The 14,288-nt window shown below is 45.7% G+C and overlaps 1 protein-coding gene across 1 annotated transcript; it reads left to right on the forward strand.

The window, feature by feature from the left end:
• Window positions 1-2,153: 2,153 nt before the first annotated feature.
• Window positions 2,154-13,974, forward strand: irs2b (insulin receptor substrate 2b). The gene is made up of 2 exons (XM_011607867.2): window positions 2,154-5,788; window positions 11,628-13,974. The coding sequence occupies exons 1-2, from the start codon at window positions 2,503-2,505 to the stop codon at window positions 11,630-11,632; spliced, it is 3,291 nt and encodes a 1,096-aa protein (XP_011606169.1). The 5' UTR covers window positions 2,154-2,502; the 3' UTR covers window positions 11,633-13,974.
• Window positions 13,975-14,288: the final 314 nt, after the last annotated feature.

The raw sequence follows: 14,288 nt of genomic DNA on the forward strand, positions 1-14,288 counted from the left end.
CAGTCTCTTCTGCTTTTGAGATATCGGCCGACACCCAGTCTGTAAACCGCATCCAGCGGTTAGATGTCAGCCCAAAAACATATGTGACATTTGCGTTCCAACGGCACAGATTAGTGCTGCTCACTTGATGGCGTCTAATGTGAGTTAAGCTAGCTCCTAATCTTATCTCATCAGATTGGCATTGCTAATCTGCTTTATGAAAGCTTATAACCTAATCCATGCACACACACGGACACACACACAGAAACATTACATACTCGTGAGTCTGCAAATAGGGAAAGTCCGAGTCCTTACATTAAATGCAAAGCCTCAAACATATAGGATATATGACTGCATCTATAGAGACGGAGAAATCGTTGTCTACTCAGCTGGTTTAATTGTTTGCCCACATTTGAAATTCTGGGTGAGCAAATGCACCGTTGGGATGAATGACCTGATGGGAGCACGAAGGTAAATGAACCAATAAAAGAAATCAAATGCATATATAGGTGTCAATGAGCGGACTTGTCTTAACCTGTTATTTAAGGCTGAATAAAGCACAAACTATTCACACAATTTGTGGCAAAATGGAGCCAATGATATATCACACTGCAAATGACTTCTGCAAACAGCCCAGTTTAAGGGACTACGTGTATTATAGGGATTTTATAGGGAAGTGATTTGTCATGCTTGATGGGGCACCAATATAGCCACTCCTTCTGCCCGTGCACATTTCCTGTTTACCATGGTCAGCCAGCTCACACAGACACAGCTGATTCCAGGATATATCAGAGGCTCCAGCCACACATTCGGCCTTGCATCTGAGGATTTTTGCTCTGTGGCGAGAGTGAAAGTTGGGGCGCGTGATACTGTCTGTCATGGAGGAAACCTAATATCGACAGAGAGGGAAACCGCTTTATCCTACAGGGAGACATCCGAGCCGGGGAGGTTTAGGCAGCTCTGCTCAATCTATTTATATCATTATGCATTCGGTGCTCTTTAGGCAAGGCTGGAGTAAATTCAGTCAAAACACACAGCTGCGGAGAACACCGAATCTACTTACTGCTGCCATCACCTGGGAGCTAAAGGTTATTCAAGAAGACAGAATAAAAAAGAGTGCTGCCTGATCTGATTGGTGGATGTAGTCTAATCATGTTGCTTCTAGTGGCATAATTGACCTGCATGAGGCATAGTAATTGACCTTGCCACTGAGGACAGAGTTTGGTGCTGCTGAGCCAGCACTGTTGGATCTGGGAGCAAATAAAGGGGAGTGGTGTGTATGTGTGTAAGCAGCTCTCAAAATATATCACTATGGGATATGTGACAGTTGGAAACATTCAAGTCTTTTGATTTATGTTCGTATGCAGCCCGGTATAGAGATTGCTTTCATTAGTGAAACACCATCAGAATCTTACTCCCCCAGGACCCGAAAGACTTCTCTGCTACGCTGCCATAATCTCCGGACGGTGCCCACCAGCTGGCTCCCGCATTTCATCCTTACGCACACCGCCCTCCATTGACGCATTGAGATCAGGGGAATGTTTTGCGTCACGATGATATCAGTTTTTTATATAAACGCAACCTTTAACGGGTCACCAGTCTGTGTCGTGACAGGAAATAAAAAAAAACATGTGCTCAACTGCAATCTTACACAATCTGAGCGTTATGCTGCAGAATAGCCGAAAAATAAGGCGATCGGCGATGCGAACGTCTGTTGGTTTTAAATGTCTGGAATTAGAAGTATATCAGGAACACTTCGACTTTCATTATAAAAATGGGAGACGAGGTTGTACATCCCCTTTAATGTATTCTGGCTGGGCGACGCAAGGGGAATATTAAATTCCTGCGACGGAACAGTGCATTCGCGTGGTTTTACGCTTGTTTACCATCTGGGGAGGAGAGCCGGAAGAACTCCCTCCACAGACACAGGAGCGCGGTGTGTGCATATCCTGTTATCCAACGCGTTTTTTTGTTTTATAATTCAAAATCCACGTCTCAGACTGGATGACGCATGTTCTGTCTTTACAAGTAACATTCAAACGGACAAAAAAAAATGCTTCAAAGCGGCTCGACGTCGGATCCCAGAACCAGATACTAAAAATAAAGCTCTGGTTCTAGCTGACTACGCTCAAACGAGTCGGAAGAGGGCAGTGATAGTAGGAGGGTGTTCTCCTTCTCTCTCTTCTTTGAACGGGACTGCCTCACTCCAGCATTCATGCCGTTTCAGCCAATAGGCCCAATGAGCTGAGTGCGCACCGCCCACATTGGCGTGCGTATTTTTTTCTTCTCCTTTGCACTCGCTTTTTGTTTTTTTTAAACCAGAGCTGGATGTGTAGATTGTCACATGTTTCCCTCTCCCACTCTTCGGTTCGGAGACTGGCAGACATGTGTTATTTATTGCTCAGCTCTGAAAGCAGACGAACGCACGCACAACCGGCTCTGAAAGTCGAGGATTAAAATAAAGCGCGTCGTCTCTTTGGCAACTCCGCGGAAAAAAAGCATTGTGTCTGATAGCGAAGGAGAATGGCGAGTCCGCCAACCGCAGGAGATCAGCCGTTATTGCCCACTACGACCAATAATATCAAGAAAAGTGGATATCTGAAGAAGCAGAAACACGGGCACAAGCGCTTTTTCGTTTTAAAGGAGGCCGGCGAAGGTTTCCCTGCGCGCCTGGAATACTACGAGAGTGAGAAGAAATGGAAAAACAAATCGGCGGCTAAGAGAGTTATTCCGCTGGACTGCTGCCTCAATATTAACAAGAGAGCGGACGCCAAGTTTAAATATCTCATCGCTCTCTACACCAAGGATGAGTATTTCGCCGTGGCGGCTGAAAACGAGCAGGAGCAGGAGAGCTGGTACCGGCTCCTGACGGATTTAATGGCAGAGGGGAAAGTGTATGACGGCTCTGCTTCCAACTCTGCGTCCTCACTGGTCGGGTTCGATGAGGCAAGCTACGGGGTGATAACGCCGGTGTCTGCCGTGTACAAGGAGGTATGGCAAGTCAATCTGAAGTCCAAAGGCCTGGGGCAGAGCAGAAATCTAACCGGCGTCTACAGACTCTGTCTCTCCAGTCGGACTATCAGCTTCGTCAAGCTGAACTCGGAGGTTCCCTCCGTCATTTTACAGCTGATGAATATTCGGAGGTGCGGCCACTCTGACAGCTTTTTCTTCATCGAGGTGGGTCGTTCTGCAGCCACCGGTCCCGGGGAGCTCTGGATGCAGGCTGATGACTCTGTGGTGGCGCAAAATATCCACGAAACCATTTTGGAAGCGATGAAAGCCATGAAGGAGCTGTCGGAGTTCAGACCGCGCAGCAAAAGCCAGTCATCCGGCACGAACCCCATCTCCGTGCCCACACGGCGGCATCTAAATAATCTGCCTCCTAGCCAGACCGGACTTCCTCGCCGATCGCGCACGGACAGCATGGTCGCGACCTCACCTGTGAGTAAATTTTCCTCCTGTCGAATACGCACGGCCAGCGAGGGCGACGGCACCATGACACGCCCCATGTCAGTGACCGGAAGCCCTTTGAGTCCAGGTGCCCACAGAACCCTGCTGAACAGATCTCACACCATCACAGCACGCCCCTGTAGGACGTTTGAATCATCTTCCCTTCAGCATAGTAAATCCATGTCCATGCCCCTGTCTCGTTCCCCACCCGTGTCTACCCCCAGCCCGGGGAACCTGCCCTGCACAGACGGCAGTGCTCCTCGCCCCTCCAGCTGCAGTGCCTCCTTCTCTGGCTCTCCCACCGATGCCGGTTTTGTATCATGTGAGGAATACAGCTCAAGCCCTGCGGATGCACGCGACCCGAGGCTGCCGCTCACTCACCGTAGCAACACCCCAGAGTCCCTCAGAACCGACACTCCCCCATCCCGCGATGGCAGTGAACTCGATGGTTACATGTTGATGGAGCGGCAGAATCAAAATGGTTACCGTCGGTTATCAGAGCTAGACAAGGCTTATAGGAAGCGCACTTACTCCCTCACTACTCCTCGCCAGCAAAGGGGTCCTCCGCAAGTGTCTTCAGCCTCCCTGGATGAATATACGCTCATGAGGGCTACGCATAATAACGGAAGCCAGTCCTTTCGCAGGTCTAATGCTGCTTCACCTAAAGGGACGTATCCTGAGGATGCCACTCCTCAGGGTGACAGTGGTTATATGCCCATGATGCCAGGTGTGGGGCCTCAGACACTTTGGTCCAAGGAGGACCCCTACATGCCAATGAGCCCCATGTGTGTTTCTGCTCCAAAACAGATCATCAACCCTCGCTCACACCCATCCTCAGTAGGGCTGGCCCCACGCACAGACTCTCCTGGAAGTGTATCTTTGGAGGACAGTGGCTATATGCCAATGTGGTGTGGAACCAAGATGTCTGTAGAAAGCACTGATGGAAAGCTTAGCAATGGTGAGTACTTGAACATGTCTCCCGTTGACCCTCTCGTGTCCCTCACACCTCCAGAATACATCCTCAGCCCCGTGGGAGGAGATCCTAGCCCACATCCCAGACAGCCTTATTCATTTGGCTGCCTCCCACGCTTGCTTAAGGGCCCCGTGCAGCGCAGTGGGCCCACAGACACAGACCAGTATGTGGTAATGAGTTTACGGAGGCAGAGGATAGATGAGGAGTCCAACTACTGCCCTCTCTCTCCAGGAGACTCTGTTGCAAGCAGTTCTCCTGGAACTCCAAGTACTTCTTCCTTTGTGCCATCGCCACTCAGGATGGTTCGGCTAGATAGCGGCCTGGTCCAAAGGAGTCGGGTATGTCGGCCCACCCGTCTGGCTCTGGAATCCCTAAAAACTTTACCATGTATGAGTGAACACCCCCTTCCATCAGAGCCACGCAGCCCTGGAGAATACATTAACATAGACTTTAGCAGTGCTACCCATGACCTGCTGACACCAGAGAGTTCAGAGTCCTCTGTCAATGTAATGTGTGCAGAAAAGGGATCCCTGCCACTGTCCGACTATGCTAATGTTAATATCAGCTCCCTGGGTCACCTTGGCTCACATCAAGGCAGAAGATCTCCCCCTGCAGTTTGCCAAAGACACACACCTGAACATTTGACATACCCTGATCTGAATACTCAGCAGGGCACAGAGAAAGCCCAGGAGAAAGAAGAAGAAAACACCAGAGAGGGACAGATGGAGAAGAAGGCGGAGGAACATCTGGTACAGCCAACTCTTATCAACAATGACTATTCAGAGATGACTTTCAGTCCTACTGCACCTCTCCCTGATCTCTGCACCTCTGGTGCTGCTCCTCACCCCTCCAGCCTCACAGACTGTGTTCAAAGGCTCATCCTTGAGAGCAACATCAAAGAGGGCGTGCCCCCTGTTCCAGTAGACTCTTTTGACCTTGGGGGTCCTTCGTTAGTGGTGGATCCACACCGAGGAGCCAAAGTGATCCGAGCTGACCCTCAAGGGCGTCGGAGGCACAGTTCAGAGACCTTCTCCTCTACCACCACTGTTACACCCGTGTGTCCTTCTTTTGCCCACGACACAAAACGGCACAGCTCTGCCTCTGTGGAGAATGTGTCCCGCACCGTAGCCGGCTCCGATGGCGTGGAGGAGGACTACAGCAGCAACAGCCCCATGTGCCGGGAGATGTCAGCTGGTTATCAAAACGGACTTAACTACATTGCCTTAAACTTGATGGAAGGGAACCTTGCAGGATGCCGGTTGGGGGACTGTGAAGGTCTCCTGAGGTTCAAGACGGCCTGCGGCTGCAAAGGAGGCATGAATGGTTTCAACACGAGCCCTTACGCCAGCCTTGGGTTCAAGGAGACGACTGCCGCTTCTGTGAAAGGTGAGTTTTTTCATTCATGCAGCACGCTCCTTCATGCCGAATGTTTTCATTCATATTGGGAGTGGTGTCAGATCTCAGTAGGACAGATATCCACCTCCGCACTGGTGTGTGTGTGTGCGTGCGTGCATGTGTGTGCTGTGAGCAGGGATAGATGTTGCTGATCATGATACAGCTTTACTCCAAAATTATTAACCTGTTCTCTACACAAGCCTGTTTAAAACCAAAGATTCATTAAAAGCATAGGTGTGCCTGCCTTGGCTGCTGTCGTAACCTCCTGACATATGGAACAGTTGTTATAACTCTGTCATTTGACATTTTGTGTACTTCATTGTTGACTTACTGGGATGTGTCTTAATGGTAATTTTAAGGACATTGTGTTGCACTACAGGTGTTACATTGCAGTCCACTGTGGCAACCTGGGTTTCCCCTCAAGCTAGTTATGTTCTGTGTTTTTGTAATATAATTGCAGTTTTCAGTCAGTAAAAGGGAAGTGAGGCTTGCCGCTCAGTGTAGACTGTTTTGTTTAGATTAGTCACTTACTCGTCACACCCATGACACTTCAGCAAATCCTTACGCTGCGTCACGCTCTGTGTGTGTTGGGGGAGGGTGTTTGCCATTTCTTTAATAGGCCTCGATTTGCATATTTGGAGCAGCACCACGTGTCGTGAAGCAAAACTGGCAGTTGGTTGAAAAACAATAAATTCAAATCTTATAGTTTTTATACAATAACATCCCATTAGGTCCATTGTTTTAGTATAATTTTAATTATATATATATATATATATGTATATGTATATATATATATATATGTGTATATATATATATATATATATATATATTACTATTCATATACCTGTGCATGCACACACACAGGTATATATGACTCATAATATATGACTCATAATAATACAAAAACCAGAATTTTTGCATCACAGTAGGACAGGAGCCTTTTCTGATGCCACAGCCTCCAGGTTAAATTGGTTGTGTGTGTAAAGTTGTACGGCCAGGGCTCATGCTGTGTGAGCAGTCAGCCCAGAGATTGGTGCAAGTCATCGGGTTCCCCAGGAAAAACAAGTGAGTCAGTTGTTTATCAGTTGTCAGGTACTGGGTTTCAAGTCTGGAATGCGGTCAGTGAGCAAAGGTTGCTGGGGGAGGTGCTGAATGCTCACTTGTTTTTCTAACCTGGTGGGATGGGGGGGGGGGGGGGGGGGGGGGGGGGGGGGGGGATTGAAGGTTTCTCTGCAGGCAACTTGGACAAACACTCCAAAGAAAAACAACATTACCTTCACAGTAATGTTTTGTATTAACACACAACCTTAACCAGACACAAACATGTGCACCTTCCCACCCTTTTGGGGCCTGCCCCCTTATTGTCTAATAGCTGCGTTCTGCCACTTCTGTGTTTCTGAAGGGCAAGGCACAAATACTTCTTTTCTGCCACTCAACTGAAACATTCATTTACAAGGTCTGCAAGAGCAGAGGTGCTGGAATCGTTGTGATGAGTGAATGTTTTTTTTGTTTGTCATAATAGACAAATGAGCTGTTGACTATATGGTGGGGCGGAGAGCGAGAAAGTTAGGGGCAGAATAACAAGGAAAGCCATTGCCTATGGTATTCTGAATAAGTAAGACCTTCCTGACAAACAAATGTCCTCGTGCCTAATCGTGAATGACTCAGGGTGTGACCTTTGGGCATCTGATATCCTCATCAGAATGCAAAATACTTTTACTTCTGTGCTTGAAAACAAAGTTGGTGAAAAATGTTTACTATGACGACTGGCTCTCCCACATTCTCAATGTCTTTGTGTCACAGTGCCTTCATTTCAACACATGTGGAACAGGAAATGGAAAGATGTTGGCCCTGGGATAGGTCGTCAAGCCCCATTTACACAAGTGAAAAGACAAAACTTTTGTTTTGACTGTGTGTTTACATGAAAATGCCTGAAAACAGAACGATACGAAAACAGGCTCGAGTGGAGTGTTTCCGAAACGCCACCACATCCGTTGTCATGTAAACGCAAAGTGGAGTGTTTTCAGCAATGTTGGGCACACACTATGCCTGAGGAACTGAGCAACTCAGTTTGGACGAGTAATCGTAGACCATGTGTAGGCTTCATTAAAGTGGCGATGACAAAAGTGTTTACCATGTTTATTACTGCCACCTGCTGGCTTGGCATGCACACTGCAGCGTGGTCTCAGATAATTTTGGATATGTCGTCACCTGCATGCAAGCAGAACTGTTTTGCTATGAATTTGAAAAATGTTGCCATGTAAACAGGGCCCCAGCATGCCCTACCCTGTCATTATGAGGAAGTCATGTGAGAAGCATGTTAGTTCATTGGCCGCACTGTTGTTATTTGCTTTTTATGGCCATGACATTTTCTTTAGAAAGAGAGGAGGGGGCTGTTTGGTTTGGTCGACATGGCTTCTGGACCTCTGTTTGTTTCTTGACCTTTGATCCCTTGCTGTTTATGAAAGGGACAGGACAATTCTCCTCTATAGCCCACGCGAATCTAACTGGTCAACTGGTGACCACTGTAAACAATTGTCAAATATTTGTACCGTTTGAGTACCCAGGGATCGACCCATAGCTGTATCTGTGATCAGACACTGCTGTTTATGTAACTCTCTCTGCAGCTGTGTGGATGCAGACTCATTATGAGTGACTCACTATGCTTTTCATTTGAGGGTGTGCTTACACACACACACACACACACACACACACACACACACACACACACACACACACACACACACACACACACACACAGGGCTCAGCAGATGGTGAAGGGGTGCTCCAGGGAGGGGTCAGGGGTTTTGCACCTGCCCCATCAAGCAGTGCTCACTGGTTATCTGGCCTGTCAGAGAGTGACAATACGCTAATGACTGGCCACCATCTGCCACAACAGCAGCACGGAGAAGCCAGATACCAACCCAAAGCCCTCCCCCCTTCTCCTTTGCAGCCTCCCCTTGGTCTCTTCTCCTCCTCCTATGGGTTTCTGTTTTTCAGAAATCACGTGACATGCCCCCCTCTTCTCCCCTCTTCACACAAACAAACCTTCTCCACACCTGTGTGCTCAGACTCCTGTTTCATTAGGAGCAGAATCCCCCGCTGCCATTTAGGACACATCACAATTAAAATTTGAGCCAATTATCATTGAACACATTTTCACAACCATTGATTTCACCTTGATATTGAGATGATGGGAATTACACAAAACCTTTACTTCTGTTTTGCGCATTACTTTTTGGGTGTGTCAGTAGCTGAAACCCCTTAAAATCTCCATCACTTCTACTTCAATGCTTTGGACATTGACATTCAAAAAGGTCATTTTGTGTATTTGCATATACGTTTTTCCTCTAACTTTGGTCATTTTACAATACAGAGGGGAAATCTGACTGCAGACGTCTATAGATGTCTTTTTTATGACATTAAATCTGATCATTAACAAATGAAATCGAGAGAATCCATAACACACATGGAGGAGCTCACAGTTGTACCCTTGACCGTCCTATAACCCCCCTGTCCTTACATAGCACTTGCTGCATTCTAAATTCATTCATAACTGCTCAGCTTAAGTAGGACGGACTGTTCCAGCACAAGATAAAAACAAAGTCAGCCAACCTTATTCTCAATTTGGCTCGGAGGTAAGCGGGATTACGTTCACTTTGGGATTAGACATTGCTTAGTAGCTTGTTTTGTCTTCATAAAGAAGTAATAGAGCGTCTGTGTAGGGTAAAAACAAAAACAAAACACATTAAATTCATATTTATGACCTCTGATGCTCCTGTGTCAGTGATTAAATGCTGCAGACATGAATTCAAAGTGTCATTCTACTATATAATCATGTCATGTTGGTTGAATTTAAGCAGTATAATATCTACAGTTTTAATGTGGACATTTAAGTGGAGCAATGAGTCAGAAGCACAACAGCGAAATGCTGCTTGTCATTGTTGTTTTTGTTGTTGTGCTGGTGCTGGTGCTGGTGTGGGAGGCCAGAGGTGAGGAGTCAGTCAGTATTTGTCTGTTGGAAGGTCGGCTGTAGACCAGAGAGGAGGCAGCAGGCCAGGAATGTAAACAGAGCTGATCTCTACCTGTTTGTAAGAGGAAACCTGCTCCTACATCAGCCCCTGTTGTTTGCACAAGCTTGTGTGCCGCCTGCGATCCTCCGCCTTCATTGCTGTTGAGAACTACAGGTAGAGTAATTCCCTCCTGAAGTTCATTCATTTAGACTTACTCAATCAGGCCGTTGAGAAAAATGACAGTGTTTACTCTGCCTGTGAAGCAGCAGAGAGAAGCCTGCTAATATGTGCCCGTGTGTGTTCTAGTCCTGAATGGAGCACAGCTAAATTTAGCTGTGAACTAGCTGAGAAATTTAGCTGAGAACTAAATAAATAATGAACAGCCCTTCTCTCTCTCTCTCCCCCTCTCTTACTTTTTCGCTTTCTGTGTGTGCGTGTGTGCATATGTGCGTGTGTGTGTGACATGGTTCATGAAGAACAGAGCAACAACATAGTAGGGGGTCAGGGCCATTTGGTTCATTCCCTCCTTGGACCTCTGTCGCCTCCACGCCCACCCACACATCACGGAAAGTTTGGCTCCTAAGTGCTGCCGTGTCCCGTGTTCACACAACTCATTTATTTTTCCCCTCTCTGACTTATCGGCTTACCTTTTGGTTCAGCCTGAGCTGTTAGTGATTCACGCCGTCTTCCCGGCAGATCAGTCATCCTCACCCAAGTGTCTGCCGCTGCAGGCCCCTCCAGAAACACACAAACACACTCGGATTGTCACGGACCGTTGGTCCCATGACCTCACTGCATTCCCGCTCCTCTCTGTCAGGTTGATTCTGTTACTGTGGTTTCTCCAGAACTCCCCACCTCTCCCTTTTAATTTTGATTTGCAACCCCCCCCCCCCCCCCCCCCCCAAAACCAGAGGAGCACAGGCAGTGTTTTGTCCTCTACGATTTTACATCTTTCTTGCTCTCTCCCTGCTGTTACACTTATCAATATATATTGTGTCAAGTGTGTACGGAGTCTAATTCGTCACCGGGCTGGTTTTCTTGTGTGTCGGGTAAGTGTGTGAAACGCGCGTGTGTTTGTGGTGGGAGTAGTGGAGGAGGCATCCAAGAGCGCTGAATGAAAGGTTTGTTTTAGAGAATGATGGTCGCATCCCGTTTTATGAAAACAGCTCTTGTCCGTGAGAGAAGAAGAGGCTGCAGTGTGTGTACGTCTGCGCGCTTGTGTGTGTGTGTGTGTGTGTGTGTGTGTGTGTGTGTGTGTGTTCGTGTCAGAGGAGACTTCCGCTCCCATTCGGCAGTGCTGCATGCAAATTCACCTTGACAAACACAGCGCAGCTTTCACTGAGAAGGTTGTGGGCCACACGAAATAGTATTAAAATAAGCAGCCGCGATTTGGGTGGGTGTGTAAAAAACTGTTTTGTTTATTGGGGTTTATTGAACGCACCTCAGCGAGGATTTATGTGTGGGAGTGTTTTTTTTGTCCTGTCGTCATTGGAAACTGTCTGTGTCAGCTGCTCTCTGCTAAATGCCACTCTGTTTTTCCCCTGCTGTGGAAGCACCTGCCACTTCAGCCTCTTACCAGTTGACGAGCACACACACACACACACACACACACACGCACACACACACACACACACACACACACACACACACACACACACACACATGCACAAGAACGAAGAGTGCTTATTCCATACTTGGCAGTAGAGTTGGTGTATTTGTGTGACCTTTCCTGTTCTGTTCTCTGCTTTGTAATAAGTCTCAGCATTGACACACTGTTCCCTCTCTCATCACACTGTTTGTTGTTGTTCTATTCCCAGAATGAAGATTGATGAAGACTGACGACTCCTGAAATCCCAACCTTCCTCGCCCTTCTTTTCTCCTGTGAACGTAGGATTTTGCCGTAGCCGTGACGGAGGTCGCCCAGGCGACAGCTGGACCATGCGCCTCATTCGATGTCCTTTGACCTCTTTGCCGCCTTTGAGGGTCATGGGGACGGCCATTGCCATGGCAACATGGACACTTGACCTTTACCCCAAATCTTCCCTTCTCTTTTCTTGGCACCAAAACCTTGAGGCACCATCGCTGCTGCTGTAGATGACTTAAAATTATAACAAGAACGTAAACACGTAACACCAACTATTGATAAGTACCTATTTATCTTTCTGTCTAAGCCTGCAAAATGATGCAGTATATTATTCTGATACTTATTATTATTATTATTGTTATTGCCATTTATACACTTTCTGCTGGCTTTCTTTTGGCTGTGGCCAATCAATGCCAGATGCCCTCGCCTAAAAACCTGTGAACCAAACCTGGAGCGCAAAGTGTGTACACACACACACACACAGACATGCAAAAAAAGAACTAAAATTCATGCATACAGATTACATATATTTATTTATTTTTCAAGTATGCATTTCTATGTGCGTGTGTGTGTGTGTAATTTTGTACACATTTCAAAAAGGCATTTATAAGAACATATTTAAAAGTTAATTTTTAAATCCTACCTCAGCAAAATCCAGGTTGGTACCAGTTCACACGGTCAAAACATGTATAAAATATTTATTTTCAGAGGTGAATGTTTTGTAAAATCACCAATCCAAAGCCTTACGCTCCATCGTCCCTCATCCGATGGAGCTTTTTCATTTGGACCTATAGACGCATAAAATATCAAAGATTTAACCAATCACGCAGAATGTCGACCACAACCACGTCAACAAAAACAGCCTCTCTGAGATTACCATGGCACATTTATGACAAGATTATATATTATGATCTAGAGTAATATATTTGTTGATATGCATAAAATAATTCTCACTCATATTTAAGATTCCCCACAGGACTTTTAATGAATACTTGACATTGCATCACACTTGCATGCCGGGTTCACCCAGACTGGATGCATGACCTAACTGGACCTGACCACCAGATTTCTGGCCTGTCTGAGTCTAAGTCTCAGCACTCTCACGCCGCTGTTCATATGTGACATCCTGCACACCCAGAAACAGTCAAAGTGAGGCAGGATTACAAATGTTTCAAGTTGTTTGGAGAGTAACAGAACAGCCCAGAATCTCACATTTTCTGTACAGATGGTGCAGCCGGTGCCGAGCCGTGTGGCCGACCCACGATGTAGTCTTGACCGGTAGTTCAGTGAGCCGCCCTGCAGCCCCATTCTGCAGGCCTTTGCTGCTGCTTTCAGCTGCAAGAGTGAGCCGGCGGGTGCACGGTCTCACACGTGCATCCCTCTAGATTGTAACACAAGACACTTTGAATGTAGTACGTCAAGCTTGGAAACACAAACACGGTGACAACTGCAGCAACAACAGCACGCGCAGGTACTGAGGACAAACAACAATACAAAGCAAGAGAAATTTGATCTCATTATTTATCTGAATTCACTGGTACTTTACCTTTGCCTATATAATGTAAATAGTGCAACGTCAGAGAGAATTACATTAAGCATATGCTTAAAAAGGTTTGAGATGTTAAGTTAAATAACTTATGTTCTTTGTACTGTACATAAAATGTGTTTGAGTAAATTTTCTGATACAACAAAAGCACTAATTAAATTATATGCTAACCAATATGGTTTGGCTTTTTTTTCCTTTTTCTTTTTAAATAAACCTGACACGGGATAGTCTTGTGAAACTGATGCCACTATGAGGACATTTTCTAATGCTGTAATTCAAGATTAAAGATTTAAAGAGAACTAATTAATACTTATGTTAAATAGGTACAACACAAAAGCATATATGCAATCTTTACACTTTTGAAAAATTAGTTTACCAAGATCTACCAAATGTATAAATACTGTTAATAACGTTTGCTAAAACTTCAAATCAAAATTTCTTGCTGTTTTTGTACATTTTTTTGCTCCAAGATTGAAATGAAAACTTTTTCCGTGTTTTTTGCTAATTAAGCCTCTTGATGTTTTGAGCAGTGTTTTGCATTTGAGAAATGTTTCACGTTTTTATTTGGCATCTAAAGGTAATGACATGAGCCCTGGCTTATCTTGCTGTGTCTTTCAGTGTAAATATTTCATATCTTGCATATTGTGACGCTAATAAGAAACAGTAACTTATACTTCATTATAGTTCATTGCTTTAGGTTGCATTGATTCTTTATAGACACATGCAATAAACAATGATGTTATTTTAAAAAAAATCAATTTTCCTCTGTGTCTTTCTTGCTCTGTCATCACAATCCTGGTAAAGACAAAACCTATAGATATAATTGCTATAGCTCCACCTTGAACTGTGTTGAGAACAAACGTATTAAAAATGGGTGTAGGTCAAAGAGAGAAACGCCTCAGTTATTAGCGTTTCTATTATCTCCCCCCAGCAAGAGTAATTAAACCAGCATGCTGAAATAACCCCTGCAGCTGGGGGGAATACATAGACTGTTATAGGATTATGAGTGTCTGCCCTTAAACCATAAACTGTCAGATTACTGCTTCTCACAGCCTTGCTAATTAAAAT

Source organism: Takifugu rubripes, chromosome 1 (assembly GCF_901000725.2).
Source record: "Takifugu rubripes chromosome 1, fTakRub1.2, whole genome shotgun sequence".
In the NCBI taxonomy this organism is placed as follows: Eukaryota; Metazoa; Chordata; class Actinopteri; order Tetraodontiformes; family Tetraodontidae; genus Takifugu; species Takifugu rubripes.

Bases quoted from the DNA above. Each gene is read 5' to 3' on its own strand.
- irs2b (XM_011607867.2), top strand. From the start codon at position 2,503: ATGGCGAGTCCGCCAACCGCAGGAGATCAGCCGTTATTGCCCACTACG.